General features: G+C 31.9%; 1 protein-coding gene across 5 annotated transcripts in view; it reads right to left on the bottom strand.

Annotated features, from left to right (window-relative positions):
- The window catches only part of LOC118191561 (autophagy-related protein 16-1-like), a 237,963-nt gene that overhangs the window by 143,624 nt on the left and 67,624 nt on the right, over nt 1–26,715 (bottom strand). For all 5 annotated transcript variants that reach the window (XR_015038466.1, XM_085807477.1, XM_085807479.1 and 2 more), the window contains exon 6: nt 19,507–19,667. Coding sequence is in view for 4 of the 5 variants with exons in the window: in XM_085807477.1 (XP_085663603.1) it covers nt 19,507–19,667 (161 nt within the window). In the remaining variant the exon portion in view is untranslated. The remainder of the gene's footprint in view (nt 1–19,506; nt 19,668–26,715) is intronic.

The raw sequence follows: 26,715 nt of genomic DNA, 5'->3' as shown, positions 1-26,715 counted from the left end.
TTTATGCAGATACTTATCTTAAATACCTCAAAGCAATATATTTGTTATACAAAAATGTTTTGCATTTTCAAACTCAGGATAGAACACATACTAATTTTCAGCAATAAAAATTAAAAAATATAAAATTTGGAGGAAGGGGGATTGGAAATTGGGAAAAAAATCCAATCAAGATGGGGTTAAATTTTATTATACATTGTCTTTATATATATATATATATATATATATATATATATGTATATGTATATATATCAAAATCTAATGTCTCTGTGCTGTTTTTACAGTGCACCTTCTTAAATTATGCTTTCAGTGATGGTTGTAAAAGCAATAAACAAATTAAATTATACTATCTAAACCCCTTTCTTCACAGAACATATGTGTTTCTTATAATTATTTCAATAAAAAACATGGACTACTTTACTGAATTACATATTTCCTTTATTGAATCACATAATTCATTTTATAAAAAATTTCATTCTGTAACACGAATTTTTTTTTTTCAAAATTATACTGTATTTATAAAAAGGAAAAAATTGTTTTCACAAACTTACACACTACTTGAGCCAAGGAAAATCTAATTATACTCAATAACTAACAAAAATCAACATGAAACATTCTTTTTTCTTGTTACTTATATAAAGAAGTTACTTACACCTTTCTATACAACTTCTTGGTGAATAAATCACATAACAAAGCATAGTTGATTAGTAAAGAGGTATTTTACAGATAGACAAACAGCACTGCATATGTAAATACATATACGCATATACAAAATAATAAATTAGCATACACGATTTAGCATGGGTTTACAGTCACAATTTCAATCAAACATACATTAGAACAAGTAATTGTGGATTATTGATAATTTCTGGTTAAATATGAATCATTGGTACGCTGGTATTTTAATGCGACTAAAACAGTATCTTATACAATGCATTAAAAATAGATATATATACACATACACACACATACTGTTATCAGCAGATACACAATTATTTTTAAAGAACTTGAAATACAGAATAATTACTTGATTTATATATCTCAATGAAATAAAATCAAGAGAACTTTTATAAGTGAATACAAAAATTCATTCAACATCCAAAAAATAATGTACTACAGCAGTGATGATGAGTAGAAAATATGACAACATTATCTTAACTCTTTCGCATCGAAGTCGCCCCAAGCGCCCGAGCATTCAGACATCGGCTGGACGCCCGAAACGCCTGAATAATTTCCTACCCAGTGCTTTCCCCCATCACGTTACTTGCTTTCAGGTGTTGTTAAATCACATGTCAATCATTTTTTTGAAGCTACTCAGAGTAGCTTCCTTGTTTCCTTTGTTCCTTCCTTTCCTTTGTTTACTGTCAGTGTTTAGCTTTTGATGCCCGAAGTAGCAATCCCGTCCCAAGGGGGAACTTCACACAGTGTCAAAGCGTCGAAGAAAGAAGTTCTCGCTTTACTTAAGTAAGGCTATCGTTAGCGCTGTAGTATTCAACTTGTCATGGGGAAAGGAAAAGCATTCCAGGAGAAATTCTTAGATACGGGCATTTTCGATGTTTGGGGAATTGAGATTTTGCCCTCTCTCGATGCGAAAGAGTTAAAACAGCACAGCCATACATACATAATTTTAAAAATTACTTAAATTATTAAATCACTGACAAATATAATAATATACCTACCTGCCTGCAAAGATGCATATTGAAACACATTTAAATACTTCTCCCCTAATACAGGTTTAAGTAACTTTGTTTATGAGATGCATGTTCAACATACCTTATATCCTTAACAATTACCTTAACAAGTTGAGCGCTACGCGTATTTCTTAGACAATCCCATTCAGGACACACGCGCCTGCTTAAAAGCGCTGGTATTGTAGGGCCAGTGATTCTTATTGCAGTAGAAAATAGTTTACGTTTGGAACGTGATTCCTATAGGCATTCATTCAACACATTACGTTTTTATGTTTACCGTGTTTCAATGAAATCCATTAGTCCTGTAATGAATTCAAATTAAGTAAATTTTAAATAAATTTTCTGCAATTCCATAAAACAGTGTAAATTTTATAGTTATATATCATGTTACACACTGTCAGCCAGCGGTGGTCACCGCGGCCTAAGCGGAGAGTCTAGTGTCAGCCAGAGATGGCTGAAGCGGCCTAAACGGAAAGTCTCGTGTCAGCCACAGATGGCTGACACAGCGCTTAACGTGTTAATCTGCTCAAAATGTAAGGATAATTATGAATTCTAGAAAATGTTATATTATACAATTTGCTTTGACAGGAAAAGTTACTCTATACTTTTTTTAAATGTCTAAACATCTTCAGTCACACAAACAGACAGAAAGGCAGTGTTTAAAGTACAACATTCATCCAGCAGCATGGCCATAAAAAAAGGGAGTCAGTATTGCAGAATAAAATGTGCAGAGCATTTTAGCAGTATAACACTGCTGTTTGCTAAATTAATAGGCTATGGGAAGAAAAAAATGGATGAGGTTATGCAAAGACGAATCATTGGCTATTTCACATTTGATCAAATCTACATGATAGCACCCCCGAACACAGTCTTATAATGTGTCGTTTTTAATGACAAGCACTTTAGTTTTAATACAATACAAATGTCTCTCAATACTTCAAAGGGCATTGACAGATTGGTAGAGCAAAATTAAGACCATTTTTTGAGAGTACAATAGGTGAAACTACTCCATATTATTTCATCTCTCACAAAAAGCCTCATTTTCTAAGACAGACAATTCAGAAGACCTAAACTGTATGCTTGCAGGTTGCAATACAGGGTTGGTAGTTCTGCCACTTGATGGCTTGAAATTGCTACCAAGTGTTATTGGCCGGCTCACCAACAGTTATCGGCCGCTGTCACGTACGCATGACTTATTTTCACTAATGACGATGCTTCAGATCACAGTAGCCCAAAATAAATAACACAATACCTTAGCTATGTTGCAATCAAGCAAAAATATATACATATGGAGTAATGGGAAATAAAGCTTATGAAAGAAATCCTTTATCCATATTAAAGCAGTTTGTGGGCCGCTGTCACGCTGGCGTGACTTTTGTTTGCCAACGGTTATCGGCCGCTGTCACGCTGGTGTGACTTTTACTCACCAACAGTTATCGGCCGCTGTCACGTACATGTGACTTATTTTCACCAATGACGATGCTTCAGATCGACGTTTGTATAATTAGACATACTATAGCAAAAAATTTGGCGATCAGGAAACATTGGTTTCAACTGTTTTCCTCTCCCAATTCACCAGACTGTCTATTATTGAAATCTTTTTTCGTGGACGCTTGTTTTGCTAGTTTGAGACTGCCTTTCGCTGCCTTCAAATATCGGAAACTTACGTTAGATCTAACGATATCCTTCAAAATTCTCTTCGATGAGGAAATATATGCTGGTCTGTTATCAGAAGAGGATAATTGCTCTGATAGTGAGACAGTGGGAGCGATATAATTGTGACACGATTCAAAAATGAGGGAAGACCAATAATTAGTGAATCTGAAAGTGATGAAGAGAATTCTGTGGCAAATGATTGGTCAGAAGTTGATTTTAAACCTAACTTGCATGCTTGCCTGGAATGGTTTGGGTTACAGGTACCATACACTCCAGATATATTATCAACTGTGGAATTGTGATAATATATGACGATTATGTGATGATTTATTTAATTTGTTTGCCACACAAACAAATTTATATCATAATCAGCAGAATAATGATAACAACAATTCATCAACAAAGAATAAAGCTTGGACTGATACAAATGTTGTAGAAATGAAAAAACTTTTGGGGCTTGTTATCATAATGGGAATAGTAAGAAAACAAGAACAAGACGATTATTGGTCTACTCACCCTGGATTACACACAGCTATTTTTGGGAATACTATGCCAAGGAACCGATTTCGGCAGTTATGGAAGTATTGTCGCTTCAGTAATAATGAACATTGCTAAGAAAGGCTTGATAAAATAAAACCTGTTTACTCGTACCTGGTAGAAAAGTTTAAAAAAATTTATAAACCCGAGAAAGAATTATCGCTGGATGAAGGTATCATTCCATGGAGGGGCAGGCTATCTTTTCGTACATATAATCCTGCGAAAATTATAAAACATGGAATTTTAGTCCATATGGTGCGTGAGACGACATCTGGTTATATATGCAATTTAGAAATATATTGCGCGCAAGGAAAATCGCTAATTGCGACAATACTGTTCGTGCTATCGCCATATTTAAATTTATGGCACGATGTATATATGGACAACTACTACAATAGTGTAAAGGTTGCAGAGGAGTTACTAAAGCATAAAACAAATATCTGTGGCAAAATTAGAGTAAACAGAGGAGTGCCAAATTGTTTAAAATCTGCTACATTGAAAAATAAGTCAATGGAATTTCGTAGCAAAGGGAAAATGATGGCACAAAAATGGAATTCGGCCAAAAAATTGTTAATAATGATTTCTATGATACATTCAGCAGACAAGGTCGAATGTGTGAGTAAAAGAACCAAAAAGAAGTGCATTAAACCAATTTGCATACAAGAGTATAATAAATTTATGAAAGGTGTTGATCACACCGATCAATAATAATACCCATCGTGTTATTAATACCTATCGTGTTATTCCATACTTCGCAAAACAAAAAAAAAATTGACAAAAAAAAAAAAAAACGGTTTTATATCTCATAAACTGTGCATTACTCAACACGTTCCAGATATACATGAAAAATTCTGAAAATCCTATTACATTCAAACAATTTTTACTAAACCTTGCACTAGCATGGATTAATGGAAATGAAGAGGAGCAACAATCAAGATCGGCTGATCAATGTGATAAAAGATCGCCGAGGTTTGATCCAGGCAGACTTACTACGGACATGAGAAAACATAGAAATAACATGTATTAGTGGTAATGGGAGAATTCAAAACCCACAAAGGGCCTGCAAAGTCTGCACTGCCGCCAAGAAAAGAAGTTCCACTGTATACATGTGTTCTTCCTGCAACGTTTCTCTGGATGTTGGAAAATGCTTTCAGAATTATCATACTAAAAAGAACTATGGATCCTAGGAGTTAAATTTTTTAAATAAAACTTTTTAGTACTAATTAAAAAATAAAATTTGAATAAAATGGAATAAAAATAGTGTAACAGCCATTTTAGTGCTTTCTTTAATAATAATTATATACCAACTAGTTATGTTTTGAAAAATTGCATAAATATCACCATTAGCGAGCAGTAGAACCTGCATGAACCGGTGGCAGCGTAACGGCACTTCAATAAATGCACATCCCGCAAAGTGTCAAGCTGCTGCATAGCATAAAAACCTACAAAGTAATATTATTTACTTACACTGGTTAACTTGTTTTTATGATTTGAACTCAAAAGAACGTGTACATAAGAAAATTTCAAAAAATGTCTTCCACCTTGTGGAACACTTACTGAAACGTTGGAAAAATACCAACATGATAATGAAACTTTATATCTTATAATCTTGAGGTAACATGAGCTGAAATGAAAGCGTCATTATGACATGCTAGCATATAGCAGTTTCTAATCTTTAATCATTATAAAACAATTGTGTGCTCCGTACAGCATATAAGTGTCAAATTCCTTAGGATCAGAATATTTTCTAATACTTCAACACAACCCCTACTATATTCACTTGCTATTATCTTTTAGTTTAGCAGGCACCACATCTAAAACATTTTAGTTCCAGCTTCAGAAGTAAAAAAACCTGAAACAGGTCATCTTTTATTTCTAAATCTACAAAACACCATCAGTTTCTGAAACACTTTTGTACCAAAGTTGTTGAATTTGAATTTAATTTTGATAATTTCTAAATGTTTGTTTTAAAATCAGTTTTAGCTGCAGTTAAAATGGCAAAAGTTAAAATGGACAACACAGACTTAAAAAAAAAAAAAAAAAAAAAAAAAAAAAAAAAAAAAAAAAATCTGATAGATAAAATAAAAACTTTGCCACATTTTATTTTAAAAAAATTAATGGATGGGAAGATCTTTAGAAATCAGGAAAAATATCATTTACATATGAATTGATTCTAAATACCACACTTAATTCAAAAATTATTTTATCTGAATTTTAAAAATGAATCCGCAGCATTAAAATTACTTTCAGTTTTCACAATCACTTGTAATAACAAAAAGTTTTATGCTTAAATTTAAATAAATTTTCTATACTGTTATAAACTGTACGCTTTCCTATACTATATAAATATAATATAAATAGCAAATATACAATTAAAAATTATTCAACGTGCAAAAAACCTTTTTTAAATGTTCTACTTCAATCATATCATTTGCAGTCTCTGACTTTAGCTGCAGTGATTCAGTTAATTTACTGTCTAATATTTTCACTAATTATCAGACTAAAAGTAGGTCAACATATTTTTATTCTTAATAAATTATATAATATAGTTGAGCAGCTTTTTTTAACTAGCATTTCAGTTTCCAATCACACACAAAAGAATGTAGCTAAGAGTTCTATATCCCTCAAAGCTCCCAAATACAGCTCTTATTTGCTTCCACTTTTGTTTCATTACTCACAGAAAACATATATTTTCTGTGAGTAATGAAACGTTGAGTACTTTATAAAAAAGTACTCAACGTTTCATTACAATTAATTATCAATCAAGTTAAAAATAGCTAAGATTTTCATCTTTAATTTTTCATTATACCAATAAAAAATGTTATCATTTACACCATTTATTTCTCCCATGGCAATTATTAAAAAATACTTCAATTTAACATCAAACAGTTACAAATTATAAAATCCAGCAATTCATATAAAACATATAGCAAACATTCACAATATGGCAACATATTAGTCAAATAAAAAATTTCAATCAATTTTTATAATGAATTAGATAATTATAGCCTAAATTCTATTTCAATGAAATTTAATTTGGATTACATGGGAAAATCTTTCAGATCCTAGTTCTTTAATAAATGAATAATATAAAAGAACTTTTATTTCTCAATACTACTAAATAATAGAAAGAAAGCAAGCAAAATATTATACATTAGCTCATTAATCATACTGCTTTACACCAATGAATCTTGATCCCTTTGGAGTTTATATATACACAAAACCATCTACAGATATCTGCCCTAATTCAAAAACTGGTGAAAGACGCTCATCTTTCCAATATAAAATGTACAATTGTTGTTGCGTCTGTAATGTAAAATACAGATGCAAAAATAGATAACTGTTTATTGGATACATTAAATGAGTTGACTATTACCTTTATTGTTTAGTGAAATTAAAATACAGAACATGCAACTAACAAATATTTCACAAATTTTTAATTGAATTTCTTCACCAATTAGAATCATGTACAATACTGAAAAAAGAACCAAGAATATATAAAAACACTTTTAAAAATTCATCAGTAATTAATATTAACAAAATCACTTGGGAAATTCCTTCTATTTAGAACTACAGAGAGTAACAAAGCAAAATCTAGTATCATCAGTCCAGTCTTCATATCCACTACATATAATTCTTAAATAGCCGTAACCTAAGTACAAAAAATACAGCAAGCATTCAGAGTAAAAGAAACTAAAAACCATTCTTTTTAATTTGGCAGGAAAAAATTTTATTTTTCCTATTTAATTACAAAAAACAAATACTTCTAAATAAATACTAACAAAAACTAAACTGATTCCACTGCATTAAATATGAGGGTCATTCTGAAATTTTTGGAATACACGCAGACAATAAGTAGGAAGCAAAACAATTAACTGCAAGGCTTGGAAATATGAAAATTTTAGCCTAGCAGATGATTTTATATTGTCCAATTGCAAGTAGTTTAGGACTGAATAAATTTTAGGCAGAAGGAAAAATGGAATTGATGCAAGAACATCATCATGCTACGATTTTCAAATGGGATTAAATCAAGAAGAATGCGTCCAACATCTACAATTAGTATTTCAGAAAAAGATCCAACTCGTTTTACTGTATTCAGATGGTTTACAGAATTTCGGAGGCTGCAACTCTGTTCAGGATAAAAAACACACAGGAAGGCAATTGTCAGCAGTAATCCTGGATAATGCATCTGCCATATGGAAAATATTAATCGATGATAATCGCTGCACCTACCAAATGATACAGAAGGTATTTAGCATTAGATCTGCTACCATACATAAAATTATTCATGAAGAATTGCATATGAAAAACAAGTTTGCTGTTGGTTTCCTCATAATTTAACTGAACACCAGAAAGAGCAGTGTGTCAGAATCAGTAAAGATATAAGGTATTTCTCCCACCCTCTCAGCATGCCTTCGTGGTGTAGTGGTCAGCACGCTCGACGCATATTCATGAGGTCAATGAATCAAGTCCCGGCGAGGGCACTGCTTATTTTTCATCTTACCCGCTTTGAAATAACCTAATGTCTCCACAGTGGCACCGGAACTAAAAGGTGGTGAATGATGATTCTTCACCACTAGGATTTGGCAATTGGGTCCCCTACAACCCCACTCGCCCTTTAAAAGGGGAAGTATATAAGGTATTTCTGCCGCCTTCTTAACCTTCATGGCGTAGTGGTCAGCACGCTCAAAGGCATTGCTCATTTTTCATATCTCCTGCTTAGAAATAACCTAATGTCTCTACAAGGAAACCCTTAAATTACTTAAATATGGTGGCAAACACATTATTTCTAAAATTGTAACTGGTTATGAAACGCATGTACCATTTTTTTGATAATCCAACATGTCTAGAAAGTACAGGTCTTTGAAGATGATCCCATGCCCATAATGGTGAAAAGACAATGTGCCATGAAAAAAGCAATGTATGCCATTTTCTTCGGAAGTACAGGACTGGTCAAAGCCATCAAGCTGGAAAGATAGAAGGCAGTCACAACTAACTGGTACACCAAAGTGTCCTCCAGATATTCTTCAAGTGAATGTTAGATGACTCATGTTTCACCATGACAATGTAGCTTCTCGTTCAGTAAGACTGAAAAGTTGAGTTTCTTCAACAAAAAGACATCAAAGTGATAGAACATCCACCCTATTCATCTGATCTAGCTATGTATGACTTTTGGCTATTTTTTAATCTAAAAAAGAACTTACATGGACATTGTTCTCTCTTCCAAAGATGAGATTAATCATGCTATAAATTCATATTTTCATTGATTATTAGAAACAAATGGCTTGAGGCATTTAATCTTTGAAAAATTCCCTAACAGAATTGCACTAATGCTGGAGGAGACTACTTTTAACACTCCTAAAATTTCAGAAGTATAACTGAAAACTGTTTTAACTTATAGCTTATTTAAAAAATTTCAGAGTGACCGTCATATAAATGCATTAATGAAAACAGAGCGAAACAATTTAATTCTGGAACAACTTAATAAATTTAACCATTTACTTTCTAAGAAATGAAAATTTTCTCACACAAGACTGTTTAAATACGAGAATATACATATATAACTTTTCACTAAGTAATGAAAACACTCTAAAAAGTACAATACTGCTTGTGTCAAAAATTAATTTCATATTAAGTTATTTTCTCATGCCCCATCCCATTACAGTTTTTACAAAGTTAGTCTTCTAAAACAAGTCCTACTAATCTTCTATAACAAGTAAAAAAAGAAGGAATTCAAAATGCAGGTAACTACACACATATAAAGAATATATATCATGAATGATAAAATTTCTCATATATTTAAAACAAAGCCAGATAAATAAAATACGAAAATTTATACATTAACCCAGCAATTAAATTCATCATTTTCATGGGAAAAAATGATGCGCTGAACTTAAAATAAACCAAACCATCAAATACGATTAAATATGACTGACATTCTCAATGGTCACTCCATGCCGAGATAAGAAATTGTCTGCTTTCCCTGGGAGGATGGGAGAGTTCCCTGGTGCAGAATTTCTTATTCCGCTCCCCATTTTAAAGCTTTCAACTCATTTTTCATTAAAGAAAGAATGCATGTACTATAAATTTACTGGGCTGCAAGTATCTAAAGTTGCAGAGAAAGAATCTTTGCCAATGTTTTGTTCTGTGGTAAATTTCGTGATGGTATGTTTTGGACGTCTTATTTTTTTGCCTGAATATGGGAAAGTTTAGAAAGAATAACTACAGTTACATGGCAGGATTTAAACTGAAGATTATTGTATATGCTGAAGAGAATGGAAACAGAGCTGCTGAAACAGAATGGAATGTAAGTGAAAAATTAATAATGGACTGGAAAAAATCCACACAATCTCTACAAGAAACAAATGAAAATAGGCAAGCATTAACAGGACCAAAGCACGAAATTCTCACGATTACAGAAAATGAACTTCTCTCTTATGTTTGTGCATTATAAATTGTTGGTTTCAAGCGAAATGCTGCAAAGAAGAGAAAAGGAAATTGCAATACAGCCAAATGTTCCAAAAGAAAAGTTCAAAACTAGTCATAGATGATTATGCACATTTATGCAGCATAATGACTTAACAATCAGAAGAAAAAGAAGTGTCTGCCTGAAACTGCCACCAGACTTTACGGACAAAATTCTACTTTTTCAGAAGTACGTTGCCTACCTTTGCCAAAAAATGGATTATGTCCCATTCAGACTTGGAAATGCTGATCAGACACCAGTCTATTTTGACCAGTGTATTTTGACATGCCATGCAACATAGCTGTTGCAGAAAAAGGTGCTTCAAGTGTTTCAGTGAGCACAAGTGGATATAAAAAAACACGCTACGTTGTAATGCTGAGTATTACAGCAGATAACAATAAGCTATCTCAATTTGCTATTTTTAAAAGAAAAACTGTTACTAAAGGTGTTAAATTCTCATTGAATCCATGTGCAATTTCAAGAAAAGGGTTGGATGGATGAAAAAAGGGACAAAAGATCTGAAGCACTGCTGAAAAAAAAACCAGCTATGCTAGAACTCAATAGCTTCCAAGGACATCTTTCTGATGATGTGAAGAGGGAACTTTCAGAAGGCAAAACAGATCTTGCCATAATTCCTGGAGGACTTACATCTATTCTGCAGCCGTGTGGCGTATTAGTTAACAAACCACTTAAGGAAAATATAAGATAAGTATATGAAGATTGGATGGCCAATGTGAACAAAAGAAAAAACTCCCAGTGGAAAAGTCATTCATCCCTGGAACTAATGTGTAGCTGAATGTTACAAAGCTGGACTTCAATAACAAGCAATATAATTTCAGAAACATTTTAAGAAGATGGCTATCTCCAACGCTTTGGATGGAAGCAAAGGTGACATTTTATGGAATGATGGACATTCTTCAAACAACGATTCACATTACATAAGTGATACTGATACCTTCAGTGATTTACTATGAATTATGTGTTATGCTATTAGAATTTTTTGTCAAAATTTTTACAAAGATTATTTGTGAATTTTATGTCTATAAAAATATTAGCATATAAATATAAAAAACTGAAAGGTTTCAGATTTTAAATTCCGCCCAAAGGGACATTTTTTTAAAGTATTGTGTATTACCTTTATTTATTAAATATCATGTTCACTTAAACCATAAAATTCAGTTCAACAGCAATGTCGCAAAATAATTTTAAAATGAGCATATCTTTAGAATTTCTGATACACAGGTTTGCACACTGGAGATAAAAAGGTCCCCCCCGGTAGAGTGTTGCCATTGTTCATTTTTAAATTGTTGAGTTTGCTAATCAAAAATTTGTTAAAGTTTTACAAAATATGAAATCAATAATAAAACAAATTTCAAATTTGGGCTTTCAGATGCTCATATTTGCAGTAGGATTATATCATTCAAAATTGGATGGCTCTAGGTAGCATGGTTTTATCACAATGCCAGAAACATACATACATTTATGCAGATTCTTCATTATTAATTTCTTCAAATATAATACAGAGTGATAGTATTTGATGGCAATAATATGAAAAGTTTTCAACGCAAAATTGCAAAACGAAAACAACAGTCCTTCAGGGACAAAGCCCCTAAAAATAAAAAACATCTCGTATGCAACTGACGAAAAGACTATTTAATAAACAGCACATAATCTGGAAACTTTTGGTTAGTTACTAATATTATTATAACATATTTTTTAGACCAGCAATGTTTTAGCATTATAGTGTGTCCCAATTCTGTGTAGTAGATTTCTCTGCATAATAGTTGCACTTAGACTTTCACACTGAAAAATTGGCAAGAAAAAGTGCAAATATTAGGGAAGTAAATATGGTATACATTTTAAATTTCAGTTATCTCCTATAACTGAATACATAAAACTAGCAGGCCAGAACAAAAAAGCACATAACTTCACATTCTTCACAAAAACTAATCTGGCTTATTCAAGATCAAGTTTTCATAAAATCAGACAAAGATCTTATACATATGTTGGAATAAAATGCTTATCTTTATTGGTACTAAATTGCATTGTTTTGCAACAGTTTATTTCCAGAAAAATACTAGCTACCTTTTTAATTGTTTCACCACAAACTAGCCTGTTAATAGCAGTCAGCTCTTGCGATAAAAAATACATTTTCTTCTACCAGTCATTGTTCAACAATCACTAGAACACATACAAAAAAGGCCAAAGTCACCCATGTTGTTCCCTTGTTGCACAACTAGCTCTGGCTCTGGTGCAAAAACTAAAAACCAACTGATTTTCACTCAAAGCACGTAAAAATCAAGCTGCCAAGCTCAAATGTGCCAATAATGAACTTCTTACCTTTCCGGTTCAAATTATTACTATAACCTAAGTCTACAGATTGTTTACCTTTTGAGTGAGGTTATTTTAAAATGACTTTAATTTATTCCACTGGGTTCAGATAAGACAGAATCTCACTTAATCACAACTAGAATAATTGGGGTTCAACTGTACAAGTAATAATCAAATTTAACAGATTAATTTTTTTTTAATTTGAGTGGGTACATAACTATTCAGAAAATCAGGTTGAAAATTTATCAATTTAGAAACTGTAGCATACTAGAACCATTTATACAAACATAAAAAAACTCAATGCTAAACTTTCAAGCCTTTAAAGCTCTTTTAATGCTAAATCTTTTAAAGGCAGCTGAGATCCATGTTTATATTTAATTACTTGTTTGCTTATTTCACCTCCCAATGCTTTAGTTTAAAGGTATCAATAATCAAAATTGGGAAAAGGGATTTTTTATATATGATTTTTATGATGCTCCCAATGGGAACATTAGCCACTTCAGATTAAGCTCACTATACGAAAAAATGGATTAGTAAAAAAAATCATGAGAGATTTATTTTTAAATTTAAACATGGATATTATGAATTCAGCTGAAAATTTTCTTTTTTTTCCCTACTGCATAAAGTTTTACTTTGTAACTATATTCCATGGTACACTGTTTGCCATGATGTAATGATCATCACTCTTCCGCTGTGATATACTGTGGTGAATTTTTTATATAAAATGAGATTTCCTCTGTCTTGCTGCAGTTTGTAAAAGACCAATAATAATTTCAATGGAGCTCTAGGTGAGTGAGCTGCTTATTTCTGCGCAAATTGCTGCATATAAGAGCCATCCACGCATAAGAGCCATATTTAACGTATTTGCAAATAAATTCTATTACGACATCTTATTGCAAAGTTGGGGGCAGTAGCTACTCAAGATTCTATCTAACACATTAACTCCCCCTTCCTGAATTATGTTTATGAATAAAATTTGGTGTAGCATACACACTTTTTTCTTTCTATGAGAGTATCTTTCTGTTAACTAAATTGGAAGATGAGAGCAATAATTTGAAGAAACAATCATTATAGAATTATCATCCCAACAGTGTAGAAATACCGAACTGTCATATTTGTAATCAAATATACCTCCTCCTGCACTTTTCTTCTCTCTTTAGAAACCAACAGCGAACAGTTTTGGATTAAATGTTCTTGAATGGTACTTGTGGCTTTTATGTTCCAATTTGCGAATTCCTTATCAAATCATAAGCAAAAAAAAAAAAAAAAAAAATATTTCAGCTTGAAGAGAGTTAGTAATAATTGACAGAAGATCACTGATAACCCTAGTACCAAGAGCTGTTTAAGTGTTTTCCTACAAAAAATTTCCATTCCATATGGATAACCATTCACAGTATAAATCCTCCAAACTTTGAATCTGGAGCAATTTTTCTTTCTGAATGAACTTTTAAAAGAATGGTAATTATAATATGGAACTATTAATTCATCAGTGCAACATGTTTTTGCAAAATAATTCAAACTGAACGTTATTTTTGTTCAGTTCATCATAATCAATCTAGTTCTATCAATTCTAGAAATGTACCGTCAATTTTCTGTGTTGGTTCACTTTCAATGCCCTTATTAAACAGATTTCCTTTTATATCTAGAAAACAAGACTATTTTTTTTTACTTTAGAAGAAACAAATTCTTTTTCATTCAAAGTCGGCTTTGTAACTTGTTCTTCAAAACTGTTTTGGCTAATTACCAATCCGTTAATAATGCCAATGTGCCCAAAAACATTAGAAAGCACAACAGGATTAAGAATACTGTCATTAGTGTCCTCTTTTTTAGCAGTACCATCAGTTTCATCACGAGGAAGTTGACAAATTTCAAGTTATTTATCAGAAATATCCAATAATTCCTAAATGCAATAAGATACTCAACAGCTGTCTCAACACTATCAACACATCCCCATGTTATGATAATGCATGGACTAATAAAAAAATTCAGTTCCTTTGAAGATAAAATACGAGACGTAACTACAGTACAAAGTCCTTAATCCGGACTCGTCAGGACTTCGGCGATTCCGGATTAGGGGTTTTTCCGGATTATAGATCATCAATTTAAATCTGGTAAGATGGCATGCAGAAATTATACACTTAAAAATATGAAATCGTAATTTATGAAATACAGAACAATTATGATCTAAAGGGTATCAAAATTTACAAAAAAAAGCTTAATATTTATTTGTTTACTTTATTAAACATTTCTTTCAATGTAAGTTGTTTCTGTTGCTTCGTTTTTTGTGCTTATACTCTCTCTTTAATTCTATAAACAGACATGATTTCTTGTTCAATTACAAAGTTGCACTGTTGAAGCCCTGTAATTGCTGTGTCGACAATACCGACTAACTTGTCAATCAAATTTTTTCATTTTCAATAACCTCTCTGTCACTTTCTTCACTATCGGAGGTGCTCATGTGTAAACGCTTTACTGGCTTTACGTACAGGAGTAGGGGATGTGCGCATCAAACGCGCATGCGTAAACGCATTATGTGCATGTGTAAGTTGGTGACTTTGAGGTCCAGATTATAGATAATTCTAGATAATGGATGTCCAGATTACTAACTTTGTTTTACTCTAGATTACAGATATGGAATTTTTTCATCCAAATTAGATTCCCCTTTCTACAAAACAAGGAGATTATGTTTTCTGTACAACAACAGGGTTCCCCTTCTTGAAATGTAAGGGGGTTTCTTCTTTCTGAGAAAATATAACAAAACAAGTTTCTTTTTATTTTCAGAGGAAATTTGCAATAGAGATAATTCTCTCATTCACAGAATGGGGATTACAGGTCAGTATTCCCAACTGAGGAAACTGGAAGTTGAATGAATTACAGCAGATATATTTTTTTCAATAAAGTGAACCATTCATTGTTAGAAATTTTACAGTCTTGTTCAGTCACCTACTCTGATTTCAGTATTTGGGGTACATACACTCCTCAAAAGTGAAACTGCAACACTAAGAAAGAAAGCTTGTAGCATCATGAAAATTGCAGGATCAAGAGTTGTGAGACGGACATGCAAATGATTAAAAAAACAGAGACATAAAATCATTATAAACCAATTTATTCAGTATCTAATGTGTGCGGGCAACGATAGAGGACGCAATCTGGCAAGGCATGCTATCAATGAGCTTATTGATGGTTGCTTGAGGTAGCCTTTGCCAAGCCACATGTAGATCATCTAGAGTTTGAGGCATTCTTCAGGTTGCCGCCATATCCATTGATGGCCGCCATTCCTCCACAGACACAAACGAGATTCATCTGTAAATAAAACCTGATGTCATTCGATAGTACACGCACTATGACACTGACACCCACCAGGCATCTAGTCTTGTTTTTAGCAGTTTGTTGTACCCCTGTGGCTGGTACCCGTGAACGTACGTGTACTTCATGCAATCTGTTGCGTATAGTTTGGGTGGACACATATCCACCTGCTGCTTGACGCAATGGGCTTTGGATGTGATGTGATGTGGAGAAAAAGTCTCCGATAGTTGACCGTCGAATACGCTGATGTACCTGTGCATGCACGTACACCTTCCTGAATCCATTATGTGACGCAACATTGGACGGTACTCACATTGTGCCTAACACGAGTGGCTACTGTGCGCAGCGACAAACCAAGTTCATAGAGTTCGATAATATGATCACGTTCCCCAGTCGTTAACTGACGGTATTGAGCTCAACGACCTCTCAGAGGCATCGTCTATACTTCTGAAGTCTCAGATGCTGTTTATGAGAACAGAAAGTAGCTGACCTTTATAGCCCACATATGCGTACCACGATTCAATGCATATGCAACTTTTATCATTTGGATATCCATCTCACAACTCTCGCTCCTGCAATTTGCATGGCACTATGCGCATTCCTTCTTGGTGTTGAAATTCTACATCTGAGGACTGTATTTATTGGGCAAAGACTTAGTTCTAAGCATGTGCATCCTATGTGCCACATATAATGTATTATATATAATCACAATAGTGGGGTTTCTTGGCCAACATACTAACACCCCAGTGGATTGGCTACCCTTCTATTACAGAAAAGTGAACTTTTTCAACCATCTCTGCTGAGTTTTAGAAATATTGGATTGTCTTAAGTTTTCTATAAATATTTCAGTTGTGCCCTATGAAAAATGAGGGGAAAAAAAAAGCTACTTCTTTGAATTTTTTTACACTAACCATTATGAATCTGAAACTTGATTTCTATATCCAAAAATCAAGCCTTCTTTCATTTGAAAAGAACACTTTTGTCCAGTAAATATGAATGAAATTTTTTAAAGTAAGGATTGGATTGGATTGGATTATTTAATTATGGCAAAGCACACGAGGGCTATCTGCCGAAAGGGCCTATTATCTTCGACACTGTTCAGTCTGTTTTCTCACAGTTAATGATCTGATCATCATTCTCTGCTTATCTTAAGGTCTCAAATTATCCATGAATGAAAAAAGGAAGATGCACGTACAACTGACTCGGCAAAATCACAGACTGAATGCCAGTTTGTGTTTGCTTCACTGACTGGTCAGTTCTTGTATTATGCTGGCATAAAGTTCAACAGTCAGAAGGGAAAGGTTTCAGTAAAACCTTTACTGGTAATTTGTAAGGCCTTTGTCTTTGTTAGAAAGATGAAAACAATCACTACGCAGATGAATCCATTTTAAAATTTAAGATACCTCGTTCTCTGAACGTTCTGAACGCATTGAGTAAAGGAGAAATTACACAAATAATACACAAATTTTCAGAACCTGGCTAGAGTGGAAATATGGCATTCACCATCTCCACAAAAGTCCTTATGCAGCCTTCATTTTCATATCTGTTGGGTGAAAATGTATATTTTTTTTATAACAAAAATGTTTTAAATGATATCAATACTCATCTTTTTTACAATTTGAAATCACAAAAATTTCAGAATCTAACTTTTTATACGGACTTATAATTCAAAACCTATAGTTATTACATTCAAAAAAATTTTATACTCATTATAAATTTTTTTTTTAATGTGACTCTTGTTTGGCAAAAATTTCCCAAGATATTTACTTTCAATGTCAGATATCCATACTAAGGTTGTAACCAAATCAAGGAATGAAATGTTTGCATTTGAACATAAATAAAAATCGGTTTTAGAAAAAATGTTTCTGATGTTCACAGATTAAGTGCTTTGTATGCAGTCTTCAAAGGTACTGACAGATATACATTTTTTTCAAAAAAGGGATCTTATGTGCAAAATATCACAGATTTAGTGCTCTAGAAAACACTGGCATGCTTTGCATGTGCACGGACACATAGCTAACTTGTAAACTAGTAACTAACTTGTAAACTGAGGAATGTTACACACTAGTAAATCACAAAAGTATACATAGAATGGCATTTAAAGGAAAAATATCAGCCTCAAATTACTCTTAATTTACTTACTAACGAACCCCTTACCTGAAAGTCAAAATGACACCACAATGCTCAAAACTAAATCCGTCAGTTAATTTTTATCGTATTGCAGTCAAACTTTTTGACTGAATTTTTATGACGAGTATAAAAGTTTCTTCATATAACTACAAGGAACAAGAAACAATACAAATAGTTGACTTCATGAATTTTACAAAATTGACTTTTTTAAAACCTAAAAATTCAACATAATGTATACTTGCATCATTAAAAGCATTTTTAAAACTGGAAGTGTACATCTAGGACCAACAATAATAAAGGCTCTGTAAGGACTTTAATAGACATGGTGCATATCTGTGTGATGTAACGACAAATAATTTTGGAAGGACAGCTCTTTGATAAGGAAATTTCATGCTTGGCTCACATTAATATAAACTGTATGTACTTCTTAAATAACATTTCCAAAGTACTTTAATTATGAATAAATTCACTCAATTGCAAAAAAACTTCTTGACATAGAAAAGAGAAATTGTAGATAATAAATTAAAATATAAAAATTCAAGGATGTGGTTATTCCAGGAAAACAGATGAGTACTTATGTATTAATGCAACCACTTTAGAAGAAGTCACCAAATTTTCAGAATGTGAAAAACTGACAATTAAGGGGTATGCTCATAACAATTTTTCAGTCAAGCAACGCCACCATTTTTGCATGCTTCTTTTTTTTTTGTAGCATTTCAAGTTCCAAAAACAAATCACAATAATTTTTACCTTAAACTTAGTTTTAATATATGAGCTTCTGGAATTTGTCAGCAATGAAAGAAACAGTTGTAAAATTTCTGCAATAATACAGAATTTTGCAGAAAATTTTCTACGAGGAACGACAAGAAAACTCGTTTCTTAGCTAATCACTGTTACTCTCAGGTTTGCATGCTGTCAAGTCTCTGCAATTCTCTTATTATTTTTAAACGAAAAAAGATCCCCATGTGCTTCTTTCACAGTTTTATTTATGAGGAGACATACATGGAAAGGCTAGAAATTTACTGGATGCAAGATGAACTAAATCTATATACACAACATTTAATTCATGAGAAACAAATAGTTGACTTCATGAATTTTACAAAATTGACTTTTTTAAAATCTAAAAATTCAACATAATGTATACTTGCATCATTCAAAGCATTTTTAAAACTGGAAGTGTACATCTAGGACCAACAATAATAAAGGCTCTGTAAGGACTTTAATAGACATGGTGCATATCTGTGTGATGTAACACATTCTCATTAATTAAATGTTACTCAAGAGAACTTTCAAGCAATCAGTAATAAAATTTACAGCATAGTAGTTTCAAGGGAAAATGTATAAGTTAATTTCTTAAATTTTACAAAATGTTAAGTTACAACTTTCAATTACCTTTGAATTAACTCTGTTTCTGCATTCAATCTGTCTGCATCTTCAGCTTTTACTTCAATTAAACGAGTAATAAGTTCTTGGTTCTCTTTCTCTAGCTTTTGTTTCTTTTCCTCTACACTAGAATATGTAATCAGTAAGGCATCATATTCATCTTTGATGAACTAAAAAAAAAAGAGAGAGAGAGAGAGACATTAGAAGCATCTGAAATTATGAAAATAAACAGGGAAAAAACTAACTGTATTAAATGTGACTATTACATGTAAAAGGTAAATGAAATACGAAGAAAGAAAGCATTAAAATCAAACAGCTACCTAAATATTGTGACTATTACAGTTAAAAGATAAAAACTTGCAATTTTGCCAATTCTTTCTAGAAAGCAATCAACAAGTAAAATGGCATCTAGAAATTACAATTCAATTAACTATCAAATCTCAGCAAATCAAATATTGCCCAGAAACTCATAATAATTTTAATAATTACTTATTCAGTAGGAAAACTACATTTCAAAATTACTATTATTACTAGAAATTCCCAAGACTGGTATCAAACAACCATTTATTTCAGATGAACATAAGTTTCAAACAACTTTTCTACCTGCTCTAACAGTGAAAGAACGATGCATGATTTTTAACTTTCTTTTGCAAAAAAATTTCAAGGTGTTCATTTAAAAAAAAACAAAAAAAAAACAATCAGCTATTAGCAAATTCCGCATCATCAACCATAATTTGGAATGGAAAAGTAGTTTCCCCTTTGCCTGGTAACACAAAATGATCTGAGGTGATTGGCTGTTTCATATTGTGACAAAGCAAAAAAAATTGTTCTAAAGAGTTGTTCTTTAGAAACGTTTTGAATATTGATATGACCTTGATTGTGTTCTACTTTTTTTTTCCTAATTTAAATTCTCTGCTGCACTATAATTTGGAAAATGTTCTCAGTGAAAACAGAATTTAACAATTTTAGGGAAGGCACCATTCAGACTGTACAGTGGTTAAGGGAGCCTGACTGCAATAACCAAAGGGCCCAGGCTCGAATTCTAGAAAAATCATGGACATAAAATTGTCTGTCCTTTCACAGGATATTAGGCGCCTCCACAATAAAATTGCCACAACTTCTGACCTCAGTAATGGCCAATGCTGTTATAGGCAAGTGCCTGCCATTGGGGGAAAAATTTAGGGAAGGTTGACATCAGATTTGTAGACTTAGAATTGTAACAGAAGGCTCACAGCAAAAGATGACAACTACATGGTTTAAATAAAGGCATTATTACAGCATAGTAAATCCTGTGCAAATGCTTCATTATTTATCTTTATTAAATATAATTTAAATAGTGTACAAAGTCCAAAATCCAGACTCATCAAGACTTTAGCAATTCCAGAATTTTCAATATCAGACGATACCTAGTATGAGGACATGTAGAAATTATTAAAAATGTAAAATAATAAAAATATTAAGAAAATCAAAATTTACAAAAAAAGACTCCATATTTATTTGTCTGCTTTATTTTAAAAATTACATTCAGTGTAAAATATTTAAGTTGGTTCTATTCTGTAGTGATTTTAGATGATAATATTTTGTTAAAGAAATTCAGTAGGGCTTCAGTTGCATTAAGTCCAAGATATCTTAAGAGCTCCTCTGAATACTTTAAGGTCAGGACTCTCCCTTGTCCTGTTTCACTAAGCACATAGTCTGAAAGAAAAGGGGATCAGTATCTACATTATTGCATGTTTTATTTATTTCTTAATATGCTTTTTCTCAGTTTTTAAAAGATCAGTCTTTCTCAATTGGCAAAGTAACATTTTGGAAAAATATCTGCAGTATCATTGTCCTCGGCTGAATGCATATATTAGATCAGACTTCTTCATTCCTACTGGCTATCATCAATGTATATTTATGCTTACTTGTTTATTTCACACCTGAGGTCTCTCACTAAGTCAAAACATCAACTTTTTTTAAAGTCAAAACATTTTTGCTCTTTCAGCCATTCTTGCATAGCCTCATTTTCCATTTAGAGGCTTTCAAATGTTCATTCTATAAAGGTATGTATCACTAGGCTTCAGCAATGTTTAATAGATTGTTTAGCAACATCCAATGTTATCTTAACTTTTAAACACAAGGTTCGTACACATTTCTGCACAAGGGAATTAAGTACTTTTAAGGACTATTAAGGACCATTAATGAAAAAAATTAAGGACCTATCAGCAAATGGGAGCTGAATAATTCAATAAAATTCAATCTTATGTCTGAACTTCACTTTTGTAATAACACTCTAAGTATAAAAAAGATTCATAAGTAATATGCATTCTAATTAAACATAATTTAATAAACATAACTATAAAACAAATCTGAAAATAAAATCCACTTTATAAAATTTTTTTATGTAGCATTAAATATTTTACACGTATAGTAATTGGACATATTTGAAAGATTAGGGACATTTTATTTACATTTTACTAACAGTTAGCTTTATGTTGATTTTTTTTCTTTTATGCCTCATTTTGCCACGTACTTAGTCTAGAGGTTTAGTAAATAGCACGTAGATTTTTATGTCAAATGGCATAGGTTAAAATGAGAAATAAAATCATAATCAGCATGATTCTTAACAGAAGGCTGCTCTGCCAGTGTTGCTGCTTGCCTAGCAAGGGATCTGTTGAAAGCCTGATGTAGGCATGGTTGGCAGGTTTTGAAAGTTTGTTGTGCTTCGTCTGTCTGACACAGTTAGTGTTGCAGCTTCATGCAGAGTTTCTGGAATTGACACTCAGTTAATATATTTTAAGGTTCCAATAAGCTACTAATGATCAGAGGTGACAAGTTGATTTGTATTATTTTAAGTCTTACTAGATGCAAAGAATAAGTTTTACATTAATTTTTACATTTTGTCACTGTATCTTGTGACCACAGTAAAGATTGATGAAAGGCAATATAAATTGTTTTAATATGCAAAGATAACCTTTAAAGGTGAGCAGTTAGTTACAAATAACTAAATTAGGTAGTTAAATAAATTTAGATTAAGACACAATAACACGCCGAATAAATACTAATTCAGAAGTCAAACAACAATAATCAGCGTTACATTTACAAAACTTTCACAGGACCAGCCTCGATGGTTTTACCGAACCACCATCCTCAGCTTCAAAACCTTAGATGTTATAGATTTACATGACTACTATTACATTTTCTTTATTTTTCAAAAACATTCGTTAAAGAAGCACTATTAAAATCACAATCTAATATCATTTCACAGTTTAAAATGCATGCGATTTATGACATTCATTGATTCTTAAACAGTAATAGGATAATTCCCCATTAAAAGCTACAAAACATTTATGCTTTGTAGCAAAAACACACAACAAAATATTTACTCATCTTTTTAATTTAAAGCCATCCCAGACATTTTGCTTCATTTATAATAACTTCTCTTTAAATATCTTTTCTAACAATTAGAAATCTGTTTCAGTACATAAACCAATGTTCTGACAAGTTTATGTGTGCTTTATCTCTTAGCTTGTCAATCTCTTAATCCTAACGAGGTTTTACTTCATCTGGTAAAAGTTAAGTAGTCCAAAACCTCTGATAGACATGAAGCAAATTATTGCTATGTCTGAATAAAGACTTAAATGAACCATTTATTTAAAAAGAACTTAGAACACACAGGCACGTTCTTATGTTTACAAATTCAACTACAGCTTGTGGTGATGGAATTCAACAGGAACAGTTAAATTCAAACAAAACTACACAATTTAATTTTAATCTAGGCTGACTCAGTAACTCTATTGTCATAACAAATCCAAAGGTTAGCAGCGATATCGCAAAGATGAATAATTAAAATTTATCAGGGCTGTCAGGACCTAAGGCAACATCCAAGTGGAGGGCAAAAACTCTCTGTTTTACAATTCAAAAACCTTAGTTTAGAAACTATCTGATTTGCATTTTGGTGAGGAACAGAAAGGGGAACTTATAGTAAAGGCTAAAATTATAAACAACTGATTAATTTACACAATAATAACTGTAAAGATCTTCGAAAAATAATTTTCTTCCTCTTTATGTATTCAGTTTGTTACTTTAATAAGTTTTCTCTTCACTTTAGAATTTTTGGAATTAATTGATTCCGGTTATTCTAAAAAACTAGATGCATTTAGAATGTAAAGAAACAGCTGAACATTCAGCATAAATATGAAATGATGTATGGTAAGAGCTGGTTTCAGAGACGATGCGGCAGAATTTTTAGAATTTTACGGCAAACTGAGCAACAAAATCTAGAATGGCAAAATTTTTAGAATTTAGGCACAGGGAGCAGAATTTAAGATCCACAGAAATTGAATTACACGGATGTATGATTCATCGAGACATACAAGGTGAATCTTTTAAATTGTCAGTTTTCAATTTCTTTATTAATAGAAAAATTCTTTTAAATGCCTGTCCACGCAAAAAGATTAGAAACATTTTTGATATTTTCCATACTTATGTCTAAATAAAGGGAAGATAACATACTTCTAGTATCAGAAGTACAACATTCAAAGATCATGTTTTCATTGTCCTTCCAAAAATTCTCCAAAATGTATGAAATTCATCACAAATTTTCGGAAAAATATATCCATTATGTAATGATACAATGAACACATTTTTCATTCTGTCGCATTTTCTGGAGCCTTCTAGAATTGTGGATCTAAATTTTGCCTTCAAATCATTCTAAATTTTCCAAATTGCAATGTTTAAAATCCTAAAGAAAAATTAGCCCTACCAATTCTGTAACATAAAAAAGGCCAGAAGTATTTTTGAAAAAATATCAGTGGAAAAAGTGTAAAATTAATTTTATGGAGAAAACTGCTGAATATTCTGAGAATATTACATGGGAAAAATTCTTACCACGAAAAAATTAAAAGAAATTTTTAATTAATTACACAGCTAGTCTGCTTTTGCTATGTACTGTTCTGTAAACTATGCTTTATAGCATTTATTACTTTGTTTCTCAGATTCAAAACACTGTATAAGTTGCCAAAATGGAAAATAATGTCACTTTATAATATGACAGCAAAAAAATAAAAATGTTTTATTTTAATGTTATTTTTTAAATATAATTACAATATATTAAAATTATTTTAATGAAATTTAGCAACATTACAATGTTTAAAAAAAATTGTCAAAAAATGCCTAGATCTTGGAATTAAAAATTTTCTATAGAAATTTATGTTAAAAGTCGGCAACATGTTGATAAGGTGACAAATTTAGAGCCGTTTAATAAAAGAATTCACATCCCCAAAAGCGGAATGTGTTAAAGAGCTCTTCATTAGAAAAAAATGAAACAATTTTGAAATGCTTTTTTTGACTCCTTGCTCAGAAACTCCAGTATCATACCCTTTACATTAAAAATAGGAATAAAATATAACCCATGAACCCATTCAGAAGATAATCATATTTGCCAGTGAATCATCAAAAATATTCCTCTAAAATGATAATTCACACTCAAAATAGCAGTCATAAAAACAGGACAAAAATTTCAGATGATTAAAATTCTGCCGATTTTGGCCAAAATTAAGGACTTTTAAGGACCAAAAATCGATTCCAAAAAACCTAAGGACTTTCAAGGACAGTATGAACCCAACACTACTACTGAAATAGATGTAACACTAATCTGAAATTTCTCCAATTACTCTTGGGAAAATTACAAAAATATTTCCATCTCGCTTTTTTGAAATTCTACATCTGCAGAATTTCTTGATAGGATTCCTTCCAAGTGTTCTTACATTTCTTATGCTTCATAACATAGGTGACAAAAATCTGGATCTTTCAAGATCTGTAAATGTAAATCATGCACTAAACAAAACCAATACTAAATCTGGATTATCAGACAAACCATTGCAGTTTAAGAAGCTTGAGTATATTTTATCATCTACAAAATGAATCTGCCTTGTATCAGTGAATTGTTGCAATTCTTTCCCAGATGCAATATAGATCTAATATTCCCAAAAGCTAGAACAAACATAAAAATCTCCCATTACAATAGTCTTATGCACTCTAAATGTGAATAAGCCAACAGTATTACAATAAGGTATGATCAAGCATTCAATAAAATGGGATATGTCCAGTGATTTAAGTCACTTTCTCCATCATCTCTCGATGTGTAACTTGTATACGAGCCAATTTCCCTTCCCTTACAATTTATACGAGCCAAAGTCCTCCACGAAGGCATCCATCCCCTTAGGCAGATAGCCATAATTTTGCTTTGCCATAATTAAATAAACCAAACCAAACCATCATTTCTCGAAGTAAAAATATTGACGTGCATTTTCCATACCAGATTTTTTTTTTCCCTTAATGGAGAAACATATTATTCCTCATTCTCAAAAAAAGATAAAACAAGATCATTATAAGCATTTTTCAAGCAGTTCTAAACCAGGGTTCGTAGCCACATTTTAGTTAAAAAAATAAGCACGTATAAGCACTTTTCAAGCACATTTTAAGAAAAAAAAATAAGCACCTGTCTAATTACATTATACACAACTGCATAACCTTAAAAGAAAAATTAGACTTGCAATCTAAAATATGAGCAATGCAATATTTATTAAGAGAATGAGCATTAATTACCTCAACCATGGAAAACAATTAACCTATTTTTTTTTTAATTTAAATGACAGTTCAATTTACAGAATTAGTTTACAATGAGAGAAAAAAAACTATGCAGAACTAAACTATATTCCAAGATTTAATGATGAAATTTCAGTTCAAAATATATAATAATAAGCCATATTAATTGTATTCGCTTGGCACCTAATAATAAATACAATTAATTTTTCCACTCATATTAATATTTAAATAATTTAACTTAAATCAAAATTCTGAACATTTTCTAAATTTTCATAGCATAACAGTTTTCCCTTAACATAGTATATTCCAAGCAAAGTAATTTAAGTAAAAAAGAGGAACATTTCTTTAATCAGGAGACGGGAAATTGCTTCATGCAGTCATCCTTTAACAGTAAAAGCTTAACTAACCCGCATACTCGGAAATTGCCGAATATTTCGTATAGTCGAGCGCAAGTGGAAAAAGAGGAGGCGGAGATTGTAGCCGTTCTTTAGATTTCAGGGCTAAATAAATGATTTTGACATTTCGATATGTGCATCATATAAAAATAGACCAACGGAACTGAGAAATATTCTGCTTAGAAAGCACAGTAAAACTCTTTTAAGTGTTCATAAATAAATCTCAGACTGA

The sequence above is a fragment of the Stegodyphus dumicola genome, chromosome X1, assembly GCF_044657685.1.
Source record: "Stegodyphus dumicola isolate Sdum_Otavi_A_Nest chromosome X1, ASM4465768v1".
Lineage (NCBI taxonomy): Eukaryota > Metazoa > Arthropoda > Arachnida > Araneae > Eresidae > Stegodyphus > Stegodyphus dumicola.
Note: the sequence above shows the minus strand (reverse complement) of the source record. Positions and strands in the feature narration are given on the sequence as shown.